This window comes from Lissotriton vulgaris, chromosome 7 (assembly GCF_964263255.1).
Source record: "Lissotriton vulgaris chromosome 7, aLisVul1.2, whole genome shotgun sequence".
Taxonomy (NCBI): Eukaryota; Metazoa; Chordata; class Amphibia; order Caudata; family Salamandridae; genus Lissotriton; species Lissotriton vulgaris.
Genome location: NC_141695.1, coordinates 692,465,334 through 692,478,521, shown reverse-complemented (window position 1 = coordinate 692,478,521; position 13,188 = coordinate 692,465,334). Strand labels below are relative to the sequence as shown.

The window sequence follows — 13,188 nt, the reverse complement described above, 5'->3', positions numbered from 1 at the left end:
AAAACATGCTTCTCTCCAGAACACCTCAACTCTTACTATACAAAAGATGGTTTACCCTAACATACATGTTATCCCTTCTTAAAAATCTTTTGAGATATAAAGCAACATAACGTGTGCAACTGTAATATGATACTGAAGTTGAATGTAACTACTGAATGGAAAACCGAATAAAATGTTTTTTTTAAAACAAAATGGAGGAAGGACCTGGAGAAGTGGGTAGGTTATGAAGGTGCGATATTACTCAGGGAAGCGAGAAAAGGAATTTGGCCCCTGGAAGTAGCAAGGGCATGGGACACTGTGGTGGGCGCTCTAAGATACCCTGTTCCAGACTTGAATGGCCCCCTCCAGTGGGCTCACCAGCCAAAGACATCCCCCCACCCCCCGCCCGCCTTGAACACCGTGCCGGCAATCAGCTGTGGCAGAATCTCTGTTAGGAGTGCATCCCTCTCTTCCTCTGATAGCAGCACCACGTCCAGCGAAATAACCGCCTAGGCGACCGTCAGCCCACACTATACTGTTAAATTACACTGTATCTGACTCCGGGGGGAAAAAAAAGAGGTTGTTGCTCAAAACTGTAATCTCCATGACCATACAGACCTTTCGTGTAAAAAATCCTCAACTGTTAGTGAAGGTGGCAACAAAATTAATTTACAAAATAACCTTTTTGTGAGATAATTGCATGAAATGAAATTAAGTATCTGGAGTGAGGTCGGTCAGAGTTTCTGTTAAGTTATCCCGCAGCACAGCCTTGAAGAAAAAGAACTCTACCACAATTTGAACAGATCGAAATATATGCTGCTGCAAGAGGGATAAGATCTACACTAACACATATATTTAGTTTCTCTACTGCTGAAAAAGTAAGTGGGTCTTTGCTGCAGGTGAGAAGAGAGCCAGTTAAATGCAGAAGCGTACCTGATCTTTGTAGAAGTTTTCCATCGACTCTAGCTCATCTTTGTGACGCTTCTTTTGCTCTTCGCGTTTTTCTTTGGCATATGATCTTATGTCATGCAGTCTCTCTTTTTGTATTTCCAAACCTTCTTCAAATAGGCCTGTAAATATCTATTTATGAAAAAATATATAAGCTTGAATTCAAATGTATGCACAGTTAGGTACAAAGTAACTGCCCAGCAAGGCAACCTCTGCATCATAAATTAATTTTAATCAGCACACCCAATTAATACACACTTATCTCGCACATAGTACGTGTTTGTTTAAATGCTATCTTAGAACACAATCTCACAAACTCGCAGACACCATCAGAACGTAGTCATCAGACATCGTGAACCTAATCTTTCATCAACACCAAAGTGCAAAGTGAGTCCTTTTTTAGAACTAGTTTTCTTGAATGGTGTTAGTGTTTGTATAATATTATCAGAAGGTTCAAGATACACAAATTCTCCATTTTAAACATAGACTGACCATGATCACTATGAACACATCCACATCTCCGTCTGCCCCTTAAAAGTCGTTCATTTGAAGAAAAAAAAAAGTATTTGTGCAAAACATAACAAGTAGGAAGGGGATTTTGGAGTGTATGCAATAAAACAGCCCAAAGCAGAAGGCATCTGATTGAACCAATGTGTTTAAGTTACCCATGGTGAACTGAATTCCACAAATTCACTACAGACATTGTGACTGTAGCGGTACCTAAACCAGAAAACATGAAATATCAGGGTGAGGCTGTAACAGGAGTAAGCAGTGAAAAAAGGGAAAGATGTGAGAGGGAACCAAGGAGTACAGAGGTTTGCAGGATCAATGGACCAGACCAACAAGTGCAGACACTTTTCTCAAGTAGGAGGTCTGACCATAAAGGAGAAAGTGAAGAGGTTTAGAAGAAAAGGGTAGAGGTGGAGAAAGCTGATGAAGAATGGGTAAAGCACACAAATTCCTCTTTGTAGCACAGATTCCCATTTCAAGCATTGAAAGCCGATGCAAGAGGAAAGTAGAATGAGATACGTTTGGATTGGGCAGTCCAATATGGAACATAACCATTGTAAGAAATTGATTATTTTTTGAGGGGTTAGGCACCCACCTAAAGTTCTAATCAAAGTCCTTCTCAGGGTGAACCACTAACGTACTAAATAAACCTGAGCTCCCCCTCTGGTAGCCTTGGCACATAGCAGACAGGCTTAACCCCTTCCACGCTCATGACGAGCTGGGCTCGTCATGGCGTAGCCTCCTCGCACGCTGATGACGAGCCCAGCTCGTCACGTAAAGTGCGTTTTTGAATATCTCAGCGCAGGAGCAGAATTCTCTCAGCGCGGATGCGGTTAATGTAGAGGAAATGTGTAAAGTATATATGCAGAATTAGACAGTAATAAGGTCGAAATACTAAACCGTAAAAATCTCAAAATGAATTAGAGAAATAGAGTACAATTTCACAAACAAAATGACACCAACATGACAAAAATCCAATAAGGGGAACCAGGGATATGAATATTTAAGGTTATAGCCCCTTCCACGCTGATGACGAGCTGGGCTCGTCATGGCGTAGCCTCCTCGCACGCTGATGACGAGCCCAGCTCGTCACGTAAAGTGCGAAAATCCCAGCGTGCGAGCGGAATTCCGCTAGCGCGCATGGTGTTAAGTAGAAATAGTGCCAAGAAGCATACTGTGCTAGTGATCGTCAATCGTCGCAGTAGAACAGGACATAGGTGCAATTTGACGCTGACCATGAAGGAGCGAGGGTGAATACAGCATCCTGGTTCGTCCTGGTAAAAGATTTTACCATCTGACTTTAGTCCTTCAAGTCCCAATCCTCCACTGTACATTACCCTTTTAAAGCACCGGAGAACCATAGGGGAGGCACCTAACAGTCACCGGGTGGCAAGCACAGCAGGCTCCAGTTCAGGGTCAGTTGCCACTGGTCAGTGCAGGTGCAGGAAAAGACCTCTTGTAGCTTGTTGTGTCACTGTTTAACAGGAAGTCAGCCTTAGGACCCTTGGGTCCACTTCTTTGTCCTTGATACATGAGTGAGCAGGTCCAGGTCTCAGACAGAAGGATCAATCTACTTTTGATCTTCCAGAGGTCCAGGCATGTTCTGAATGGGCTGCCTGGAGATGCCACATTAAAGCCTGGCATGAACTAGTGGGTAGGAATGATACCTGGAACGCACTAAAAAACTGGGGTAAAGGTTTCCTGGACTAACCCAATCTACATTAGGAATTTTAAAGATGGCCAAAGATTTCGGCCACACTAAACCTGGGATATTGAGTGGGAAGTGTACAATGATAATCCTAGAGTCGGTCCACATCTAACACCAAACTCTAGTTTGGAGCAGTCCATGTGCCTACAACAACCTCAGAGACAAACGTGTGGAAGACCAAAGTTGAGTTTTCAGCAACCAGAGAGGTGATACACACAAATTGCATCGGCATTCTGTCTTTGCCATTTGAAGTGCACCCAAAGTATTATATGTAAAACCTCAGTAGACCTGTAAAGCAGGTTTTGACACTCCAGCAGGATCCAAAACTGTCATGTCAAAAGGATGCCCACTGTGATTGGGGCCAGTCAGGCTGGGAGCGGGGACAAATGAAGGGCACTTCCCATGTGTCGGGCACCATTTGTCTATGATAGAGTAGGCTACTCCCAAGTTAATCAAGTTCTTGTGCCCAGCCCACAGGTCATCCTGTCAAAGATAACACCTCCAATTACCCAAGACCATTTGTCCCCTATCACACCTTATTCACGCCTATTCAAGTGCTAAATACTGGGTGGCAGAAGAGGGAAAGAAAAATGCAGATTTAGTTTCAAGGGACTTCAGGCAGGGCAAAGGTAACTGTTCTAAAAAGTTCCCTTCCCAAAATATTTATTACAGATCAGACTTTCAAAAAGTCAGAAAATGTAATTTGTTTGTGTTTCCTAGCCAGAGATAACATTTATTAAACTAAATACTGCACCCCAATGCTTTCAGTCATGTTTACAAGGTCTCTGTAGTAGACGGCACAAAAAGTGCTGCAGTCTACTTGTGGCATTTAACTTACAGGCCCTGGCTATACCTTGGTACCATATACGAAGAACTTCTAGGCAAATTAAATAAACCAGGCACATACCAATTTTATTATGTTGAAAAGAGTAGCACAGGCACTTTATCAATAGTTAGCATGGGTCAAGTGCACAGTGTTCTATAGCGAGCAAAATAGGGTTCAGATGAACGGCAAAAAATCCAGGATACCCTTCAGAAAGGGCAACTTTCCAACAACTACAATAGCAAAAACTTATGATGTGGTGAATATCTATATATTCACCACTTGGTTCGTAAGAAAGCAAAACTACTAATTGTTGGTGTTGGGATGAAAATGTCCCATGCAGGCTGAACTCGCATTAATCTCGGTCAACTGCATATAGAACTGTTATCCTGAATTTTTTTGTTTGGCCCAACAAAGACGCTAATCTGGCGTGTGTGCAGAAGCCGAAGCCTGTCCCCAACAATGCAAGGTCTAGAACTTGTTCTGGAGGGACACACAAACGTACCCTCAAAAAGAGCACCAAGCTACTGTCCATGCCCCGAGTCTGTCACATAAAGGGGTGACAGCAGTGTACAATGCTTTTGTGAATCTTTTGTGTAAATAGATATTTTTCTGTGTCTGGCACAGTCTTCTGACCCCACTTGTGTCAAGTTCTGCTTTAATGTGAATCCAACGACTGTGTAGATATGTATGGTGGTACGTCTCTGCTGAGGTACAGCAATGATACCACTGCCCCTGCCTATAAAACTGCCATACCAAGTGCACCAACAGATTCGCACAAAGGATAGTAGCATGGCTTTCAAATACCAGGCAGTACTAATGCCTGTGCTGCTGTAGATCTTTAAACCGGTAAACCACTCCCGACAAGGAGACATCAACTGTCCACACACACAAGACAACAAGGTTGTAGGTAAATGGAAGAACGAAGTGAGAAATGTTGAGTGGACTACAGTAAAGATGATAGAGGCCTGCCGAGGGCATCAGCGATGGGGTGGAGTCATTAGTCAAAAAGGCAACTACAGTTTGAACTGGGATAGTCACATTCTAATCATCAAACCTCTAGAGGCAGCCATTAAACAACACAGAATCACCAATACGCATAGGTGCCATCTCTTAATGAATAAGGAGTACTGCTAATGTGTGGAGAGCACATAAGCTGAACACTGAGAGGAAAGTAACTACAATTTCTCAGAGGTGACAAAAGCAAATACTGATGGAAACACCTGGTCATAAAAACTATGCAGGTGTTTCTTTCAATACCATTATGGAGAGGGAAGGCAGCGAAGAGAACCACCCGACTCATTTTAGTAAGAAGTGCACAGCATTGTAGTTAAACCATTCCCCCCATGAAGCAAATTAATAATTGAGCAAGGCCGAGTTTATAGATGTCAATGGACAGGACCTCTCGACAAGCCTCTTTTCTGAGGTTGTCAGTAAAAAAATACCACAACAATCACACTTGATGACGATTCAAAGGTAGCTAACATCAGTATGATAGCAGAACTGAAAAGCTTTAAGGTCTCGATAACTAATGTAGAAATATCCATGACAGAAACTACAAGGAACTCAAGAAACTCTGCAGAGAACACATTATGCTCAGTGTGCAGATAGACAAATCCAACAAAAAAATTGAACCCTTGGAAATAAAACAACTGGAGCCACCAGACTTCGAAAATTAACTTTGGAACTTGCAGAGGTGTTCTAAATCTGGAGGATCGCAGTAGAAGGGACAATATTAGAATTTTTGAACTTCCGGAGTTAGCAGAGGGTCAGCCATGTTAAACATCCTCACAACATTCATACCTATACTTCTTGAGATGGAATTTTCTCCCCCAACAGAAATCTACATTGCTCATACATTGAGAGTAATGAAACAAATGGCAAGCACAAAACTATGCCCTATCATAGCATGTCATATGACATCACCACACTGCAGAGAAAGCGCTGACCTGTATTAAAAGTAAGGTATGTGAACAAGGGGAGCAGGGAGGATGCCTGCTGGGAGAAGGTAGGATGCCAGCTCAAACAAAGGGAAACAGTCAACCATGCCGTCAATTTCAATACAGAAGGTTGATTACTCACCCCCCCCAACTCTAATGTTGATCGTGCAAGAATTTGCATCCTTCTTGTAGGAAATTATATAATTATTTCGGGTGGGTTACTACCCACCTCAAGGAATAATCACACCCCTTGTTAGGGTGAACCCTTAAAGTCACTATAATACATTGAGCTAAAACCCCTTGTAGCTATGGCACACAGCAGACCGGCTTAACTTAGCGCAATGTGTAAGGTATTTATGTAGTATAAAAACAATTCTAAAGTCCAAATGCAAAACAATAAAATTCCCAAATGAAATTCGGGAAAATAGAGTAAACTGTAACAAATATAATGAAAACAATCCAATAAGGGGAACCAGAGATATGGATTTTCAAAGTTGTATCCAATAAGAGGCACTGGAGATATGAATATTCAAAGTTTCATCTAATAAGCGGAACCAGATATCTGAATTAATCGTTAAAGTTGTGAGTAAGAATAGGGGCAAGAAGCATAAAGTGCCAATGATAGTCAATGGTCACAGTAGACCGGGACTTAGGCACAATTTGATGCTGAACATAATGAAGCGCAGATCAGAAACACCAACCAGGTTCATCCTGGTCAAAGATTTTACATTCTAACTTTAGTCCTTTAAGTCCCAAACCACCACAGGAATACACTTCGAAGGGCCTCAGGACCTCAGGGCAGTTCTAAGAGCCAATAGCAGGGTCTAGTTCAGGTACAGTTACCACTTGACAGCAGGAAAAGGCCACTTGTAGCTGGCTGTATACCAATAGCCCATAACAGGGCAGTCTTATGACCCTTCGAGTCCACGTCTTTGACCTGGGTACAAGAGGAAGGAAGTTCAGTCCTTCAGGGCACCATCCTAGGCCACACACATCAGGTCTAGTCCTCTTCTGTTCTGCCTCATGGCCAAGAATGTTCAGATGTGGATGCCTGGAGGTGCCACATTGTAGCCTGGCATGAGCTAGTGGGTTGGAATGGCGTCTGGGCATGTCCTAACAAACGGGGTAAAAGTTCTCGGGCCAACCCAACCCACTTTGGAAATTTGCAAGATGGCAAAAGTCTTCGCCCAGATGGAAACATCTGACACTTCAGGTTGGCACGGTATACACGGCAAAGATGGCGGCCGGCAATTTTGTAGGCTCTGCAACAGACTGCCTCGGTATCCGCATACATCCTACTCCCACAGTCATCCACTGGAGGCGACTCAGCGTGTGCACGGCCCAGGCGGAGAGGATTACGGCAAGCTGGTTTTGGCGAATTTTACCAGTCCTGCACCAACCTGGAGAGATGCAGCCTGTGAGCAGGACCCGCGCCCTGAGTCCAGATTCAGTTGGAACGTGGTTTGCCTGCCGTAAGGGCATATACACAGCCCATACCCTGGGCGCAGCTGGACTCTTGCGCTGTAAGGTAAGCGGTTTTGTTCCCTCCATTACCCACTGCTCTCTGTGCATTCGGCAGCCTCCTCAGGGGCCTGAACATCGTGTATCAGTGAGCCATCTGGTGCGGGGCCTTTGGTGGTGGTGGGCCTGACTGGCCAACGGACTAGGCTGCCCTGCTCCTGTGGTGGGCCCGAACAGGCTGTATCTCATCAGTTGGCCTTCGATCTTTGATCTCTGTGCCCGGCCTCCTCCCCCTTGATGCGAGGAAAATTCTGCCCAGCAGACCTAGCCGGTAGTGCTCTGGGGAGTGACCGGAGTGGTGCAGAAAGACACCGAGCCAGGGTGTCAGCTGGCTTTGCACCTGTTGGTGTCGACTACCGGCTGTTTGTGGGCGTGGCAGACTCCTGAGGAACCCGCTGCTTCCCACTGCAGGGCTGTGTTCATGCTGCACACCCCCAGTGGATCCAGGAATGCAAGTGGGCACTGCTGGCGGTTGCTCCTGCCCACTGCCCTGTGGAGGGAACCAGCCTAACTGGCCCGACTGGCAGATGCCAGCAATAGAGTAAGAGACCACAGAGAGGGCCTCAGTAGACCAAAATAGACCAATTTACAGGTTCGGTGTCAAGCACAGAGATGAACCCATCACCACAGGAGAGCTTAGAACTCATACCAGAGCCACAGGGTCTGACCAGTGCCCAGCTCTTGGGCGCAATTGAAGCCTCAAGAGCAACTGTTCAGGCAAAAACTGAGGTGGTCTCCCAGGATGTGGATCTTTGTTGAGTGGCGGAACAATCGCTGTCCACTGAGCAGGACGTCTCTAAATTACAGTGGAAAATGGCCTTTTTACAAGCTGAGCTGGAGTCCCTATAGGCCAGAACGATCACACTGGAGGCTAGAGCCAAGTTTGTCGAGGGTTGCTCCCACCACTGCAACCTCCATTTCCTTGGTTTTCCAGAGGGTGTGGAATGTCAGAGTCTGGAACTCTTTTTTGAACACTGGATAACAACAATGATCCCCTGGTCTCAGTTGTCCACCTGTTTAGTGGTCAAGATAGCTCACCGTATATTGTCGCTAAAGCCCCCTGTTGGTGCCCTCCCCCACGCACAGTAATTGCAAAAGTCCTTAATTATAGGGCCAGGGATGCTATCCTACGAGTGGTCCGGCACGAAGGAGAACCCAAATTCAAGAATAATATAATCTGCATCTTCCCCGACTATACGAAGCAGGTGCAATAGCTGCGCCAGACATTTTGGGGGGATGTCAAACAAAAGCTGAGAGCTATGGCACAAGTTACTTACCTTCTGTAACGATATATCTGTAAGAAACAGTAGTTAGTATTAGATTCCTTACCTTAGAATATCCCCAGGCGTCAGACTGGATCGGGAAAATTTTGAGTAGCAGTACCCCTGCGCGTCGGTAGGCGTTGTCTGCGGCTCCGCGTCATTCGTCCGTGTCGTTTGCACCAGGATGATGTCGCCAGAGTACTTAGACGCCGCTCTCGCGCGCTGACGTCAGTTCTTATACGCAGCTTTTCCGCGTCAGAAACGCAGAGCCATGATAAAAACCAACAGTGGTGCCATGAAAACTAGGGCCCTGAAAGGGGATGACCTTAACCCTAGATATCGGTTCGCAGAACGGGGAGGATGGGCGGGGTGGTAAGGAATATAATACTAACTACTGTTTCTTACAGATATATCGTTACCGAAGGTAAGTAACTTGTGCATCTGAAAGAAACAGGTTAGTATTAAATTCCTTACCTTAGAATAGATACCCCAGCAATACCAACCCCGGTGGTGGGTCTGCGAACCAATGATCACACCAGAAAGTCCTGGAGAACGGAACGGCCGACAAGGCAGTAGTGTTTGCGAACGTGTGCAGCGAGGCCTACGTAGCTGCCTGACCGATGTCCTGCAAGGGGACTCCCCGACCCAGGGCAGTAGTAGCCGCCGTGGCCCGAGTTGAATGGGCATGTAGCCCCACAGGAGGCTCCTTTTTAGCCAGAGAGTAACAAGCCTTGATGCACAAGACGACCCATCAAGAAATGGTCCGTTTGTTCACCATCCGTCCCTTCTTAGCGCCCACGTAACCAACAAAGAGTTGGTCATCCACCCGGAACTGGCACGTGCTATCCAGATAATAGGATAGCGCACGTTTTGGGTCCAAACGGTGGAGCCTTTCTTCCTCTTTCAAGGGATGCGGAGGTGGAAAGAAGGCGGGCAAGGTGATGGACTGCCCGATGTGGAAGGCTGTGACTACATTGTGCAGGAAAGAGAGTCGCGTCTGCAACACAACTTTGTCCGGATGGACAGAAAGGAATGGAGGTTGAGAAGAAAGAGCCTGGAGCTCACTCACTCTCCTGGCAGAGGTGATGGCAACCAGGAATGCAGTCTTAAGAGTAAGGAGACGAAGAAGACAGTTATGAAGTTGCTCGAAGGGAGCGCACTTCGGATAAGATAGAACAAGGTTCAAGTTCCTCTGAGGCATCACGAAAGGAACAGAGGAAACATATGAGTGATGCCCTTCAAAATCCTATTTACAACCGGGGACTTGAACAAAGAGGGCTGATCAGGGAGCCTTAAGAAGGCGGAAATGGCAGAGAGGTTGCCCTTTAGAGTGCCCAGAGCAGAGCCCTGCTGGGAAAGAGAAAGAAGAAAGAGGAGAACCTCTGAAAGAGGGGCAGAAAGAGGATCCACAGCCTTTGCAGTGCACCATGCCACAAATTTGATCCACCTGCAGGCGTATACCGATTTTGTGGAGGGACGCCTGGCTGCCAGAATCACATTACAGACTTCAGGAGGCAAGTCAAATGGCCTCAACTGCCGCCGCTCAATCTCCACGCATGTAAGCGGAGACTGGAGAGGTTCGGGTGGAGTACCGTCCCCTGCTGCTGCGACAGAAGTTCCTCCTGAAGAGGCAGACGAATCGGAGGATCGACTGACATGCTGAGTGTAGCTCGGGATACCAGTATCTTCATGCCCAGTCCGGAGCCACAAGGATGACTTGGGCCCGGTCAGCACTCTGGGCAGAAGTGGTATAGGCAGAAAGGCATACAACAAACCGCAACTCCACTCGCGACGAAAAGCGTCTCCGAGCGAGTGCCGCCTTGGAAATTCCAACGTGTAGAACTGATGACATTGCGCCTTCTCTTCTGCTGCGAATAGATCTAACCAAGGCTCTCCCCACTGCTGAAAGAGGCCTTGCGCCTCGTCCGAGTTCAGACGCCATTCGTGATCCAACATGCACCAGCGGCTGAGTAGTCCGCCCTGGCGTTCAGAGAACCTGCCAGGTGTTGAACCACCAGGGTCACGCCCTGATGTTCCAGCCACTGCCAGAGGCGCAGAGCCTCCTGGCAAAGGGTCCACAACCCCACCCCGCCCTGTTTGTTGGAGTACCACATGGCGGTGGTGTTGTCCGTGAACACCTGCACTACACTCCCCCGGACAGAGGGGAGGAATGCCTTCAGTGCAAGCTGGATCGCCCGCAGCTCCAGAAGGTTGATGTGGAGCCGGGACTCCGCCGGAGAACAGAGGCCTCTGATCTCCGCCTCTCTCATGTGGCCCCCCCCCAGCTATGGAGGGACGCGTCAGTCACAACCTCGTGCTCCGGGTGGGGTAGGGAGAGGGATCTGCCACTGACCCAATCGCGGTCCGTGAGCCACCAGTGCAACTGTCTTGCAGTGCCCTGTGAGAACAAGACATGGTCGGACAAGTTGCCCTGATGCTGGGCCCACTGAAACTTGAGGTCCCACTGCAGAGCCCGCATCCGCCACCTGGCGTGATGCATCAGAAGGATGCAGGAGGCCATCAGCCCCAGAAGCCGCAGCGTCAACCTGACCGAGACTCGGGATAAAGGCTGAAAGATCTGAATCAGAGCCTGAATATCCTGAACCCGCTGTTCGTGAGGATAAACCCGAAACTATGCTGAGTCTAGAACCGCTCCGATGGAGAGGAGCTTCTGAGAGTGACACAGGTGCGACTTCGGAACATTGTTGGAGAACCTCAGCAGGTGCAGGAGGTCGGCCATAGTCTGGAGGTGGCTGACGACTGTCTGGGGCGAGCCCGTCTTCAACAACCAGTCGTCGAGGTAGGGGAAGACTGAAACCCCTAACCTGCGCAGATGAGCTGCTACCACCGCCATCACTTTCGTGAACACCCGTGGAGCGCTGGTAAAGACTAAGGGGAGCACGGTAAATTGAAAGTGCTCGTGGCCTACCGTGTACGGCAGGTAGCGCCGGTGGGTCGGCAGGACGGGGATGTGGAAATAGGCGTCCTGCAAGTCCAACGCTACCATCCAGTCTCCCGGGTCTAGGGCAGCTAAGACCTGAGCCAAAGTCAGCATCTTGAACTTCTCCTTCCGGAAAAAGCGGTTGACGTTCCGGAGGTCCAAGATAGGGCGTAGGCCCCCTTTACCCTTGTTGGGAACCAGAAAGTAGTGGGAGTAACAACCACACCCTACTTCTGGCCCAGGAACGCGCTCGAAGGTGCCCTTGGCCAAGAGGGCCGTAACTTCCTCTTGCAGAAGTTGCAAGTGATCCCCCGACACGCGGTGGTACTGCGGTGGCATGGCTGGAGGAGTCGCCTCGAAGGGAAGGGAGTAGCCCCTTCGGACGATTTGCAGCACCCGCCTGTCCGATGTTATGGAGCGCCAGTGGATGAGGTGATGGCGAACCCTGCCCCCCACTGGCGTCAAATGGGCCTGAAAGCTCAGACTAGGAAGGCTTTGAGGTGGATCCTGCGGGGGGTGGATGTGGACTGGCTGCGCCGTTGTCCCCTGTTACCGCCGCAACGGTAACCACGTTCGCCACCGCGCTGAATGTTAGACTGCGGCCCGTGGCTGGCAGGACGTGTGGGAGCACCCCTTCCGTGGCCACGAAAGGAGCGATGGGCAGAAGATTGCTGGTGCGGGGCCGACAGGCCCAAGGACTTGGCCGTAGCCCTGGAGTTCTTAAAGCGAAGAGGTGGCTGCCATCGAACGACATGTCCATAAGTGTGTTTTGGACATTGGCCGAAAAGTTGGCGGACCTCCGCCAGGCGTGGCGACGAACCACCACAGACGTGGAAATCGCTCTTTCTAGCGAGTCTGTGGTATCCAGTCCACATCTGATAGAGTACCGCGCTGCGTCCCTTCCCTCCGCAAGGGCTTGAGCGAGTTTCACCCGGGTTCCCTCCGGGCACTCAGATATCCCATATAGAGTGGGTGTAACGGCCCACGAGGCACGCGGTGTGGACTGACCGCAACCCCAAACTAAGGGAGGAGAACATCATCTTTCCTAACTGTTCATACCTCTTGGATTCCCGATCTGGTGGTGCCGTCGGGAATGCGGATTGGGAGGTAGAAGCCTGGATAACCAGACTCACGGGGGTGGGGTGGGTGGACAAGAAACTAGGGTCGCCCGGGGCTGGGCGGTGGCGCCTAGCGACGTTCCTATCTACAGGAGGACCTGTAGTTGGCCTGAACCAAGTCCAACAGGACGTCTGTGAAAGCCTCATTAAACGGTAGTAGAGGCTCTCAGGAGCTTACCAGTGGTTTAAGGACCACTGTGAGGATGTTGGACCTCACTGTTGCGACGGGGATCTCAAGAGCCAAGGCCTTGGCTGCTCTCATCAGCACCACACTATAAGCTGCCCCCATCCTCCGTAGCCACGGTAGGAGGGGAGACAAAACCAGTGTCTGTGGAGGTATCCAGGCCATTGGCTTCCCCTAGTTCCTGTGTCCAGTCCTCATAAGACTGGCACTCACGTGCCAGGGGGTCCTCAGACGCCCCCAGTCTCCCTCGTCGT

At 48.7% G+C, this 13,188-nt stretch overlaps 1 protein-coding gene across 1 annotated transcript in view; it reads right to left on the bottom strand.

The window, feature by feature from the left end:
• CEP95 (centrosomal protein 95) overlaps positions 1-13,188 on the bottom strand; it is a 622,972-nt gene that overhangs the window by 36,022 nt on the left and 573,762 nt on the right. Inside the window, exon 19 of the mRNA XM_086930924.1 lies at positions 913-1,059. Within this exon, the coding sequence (XP_086787050.1) occupies positions 913-1,059 (147 nt within the window). The remainder of the gene's footprint in view (positions 1-912; positions 1,060-13,188) is intronic.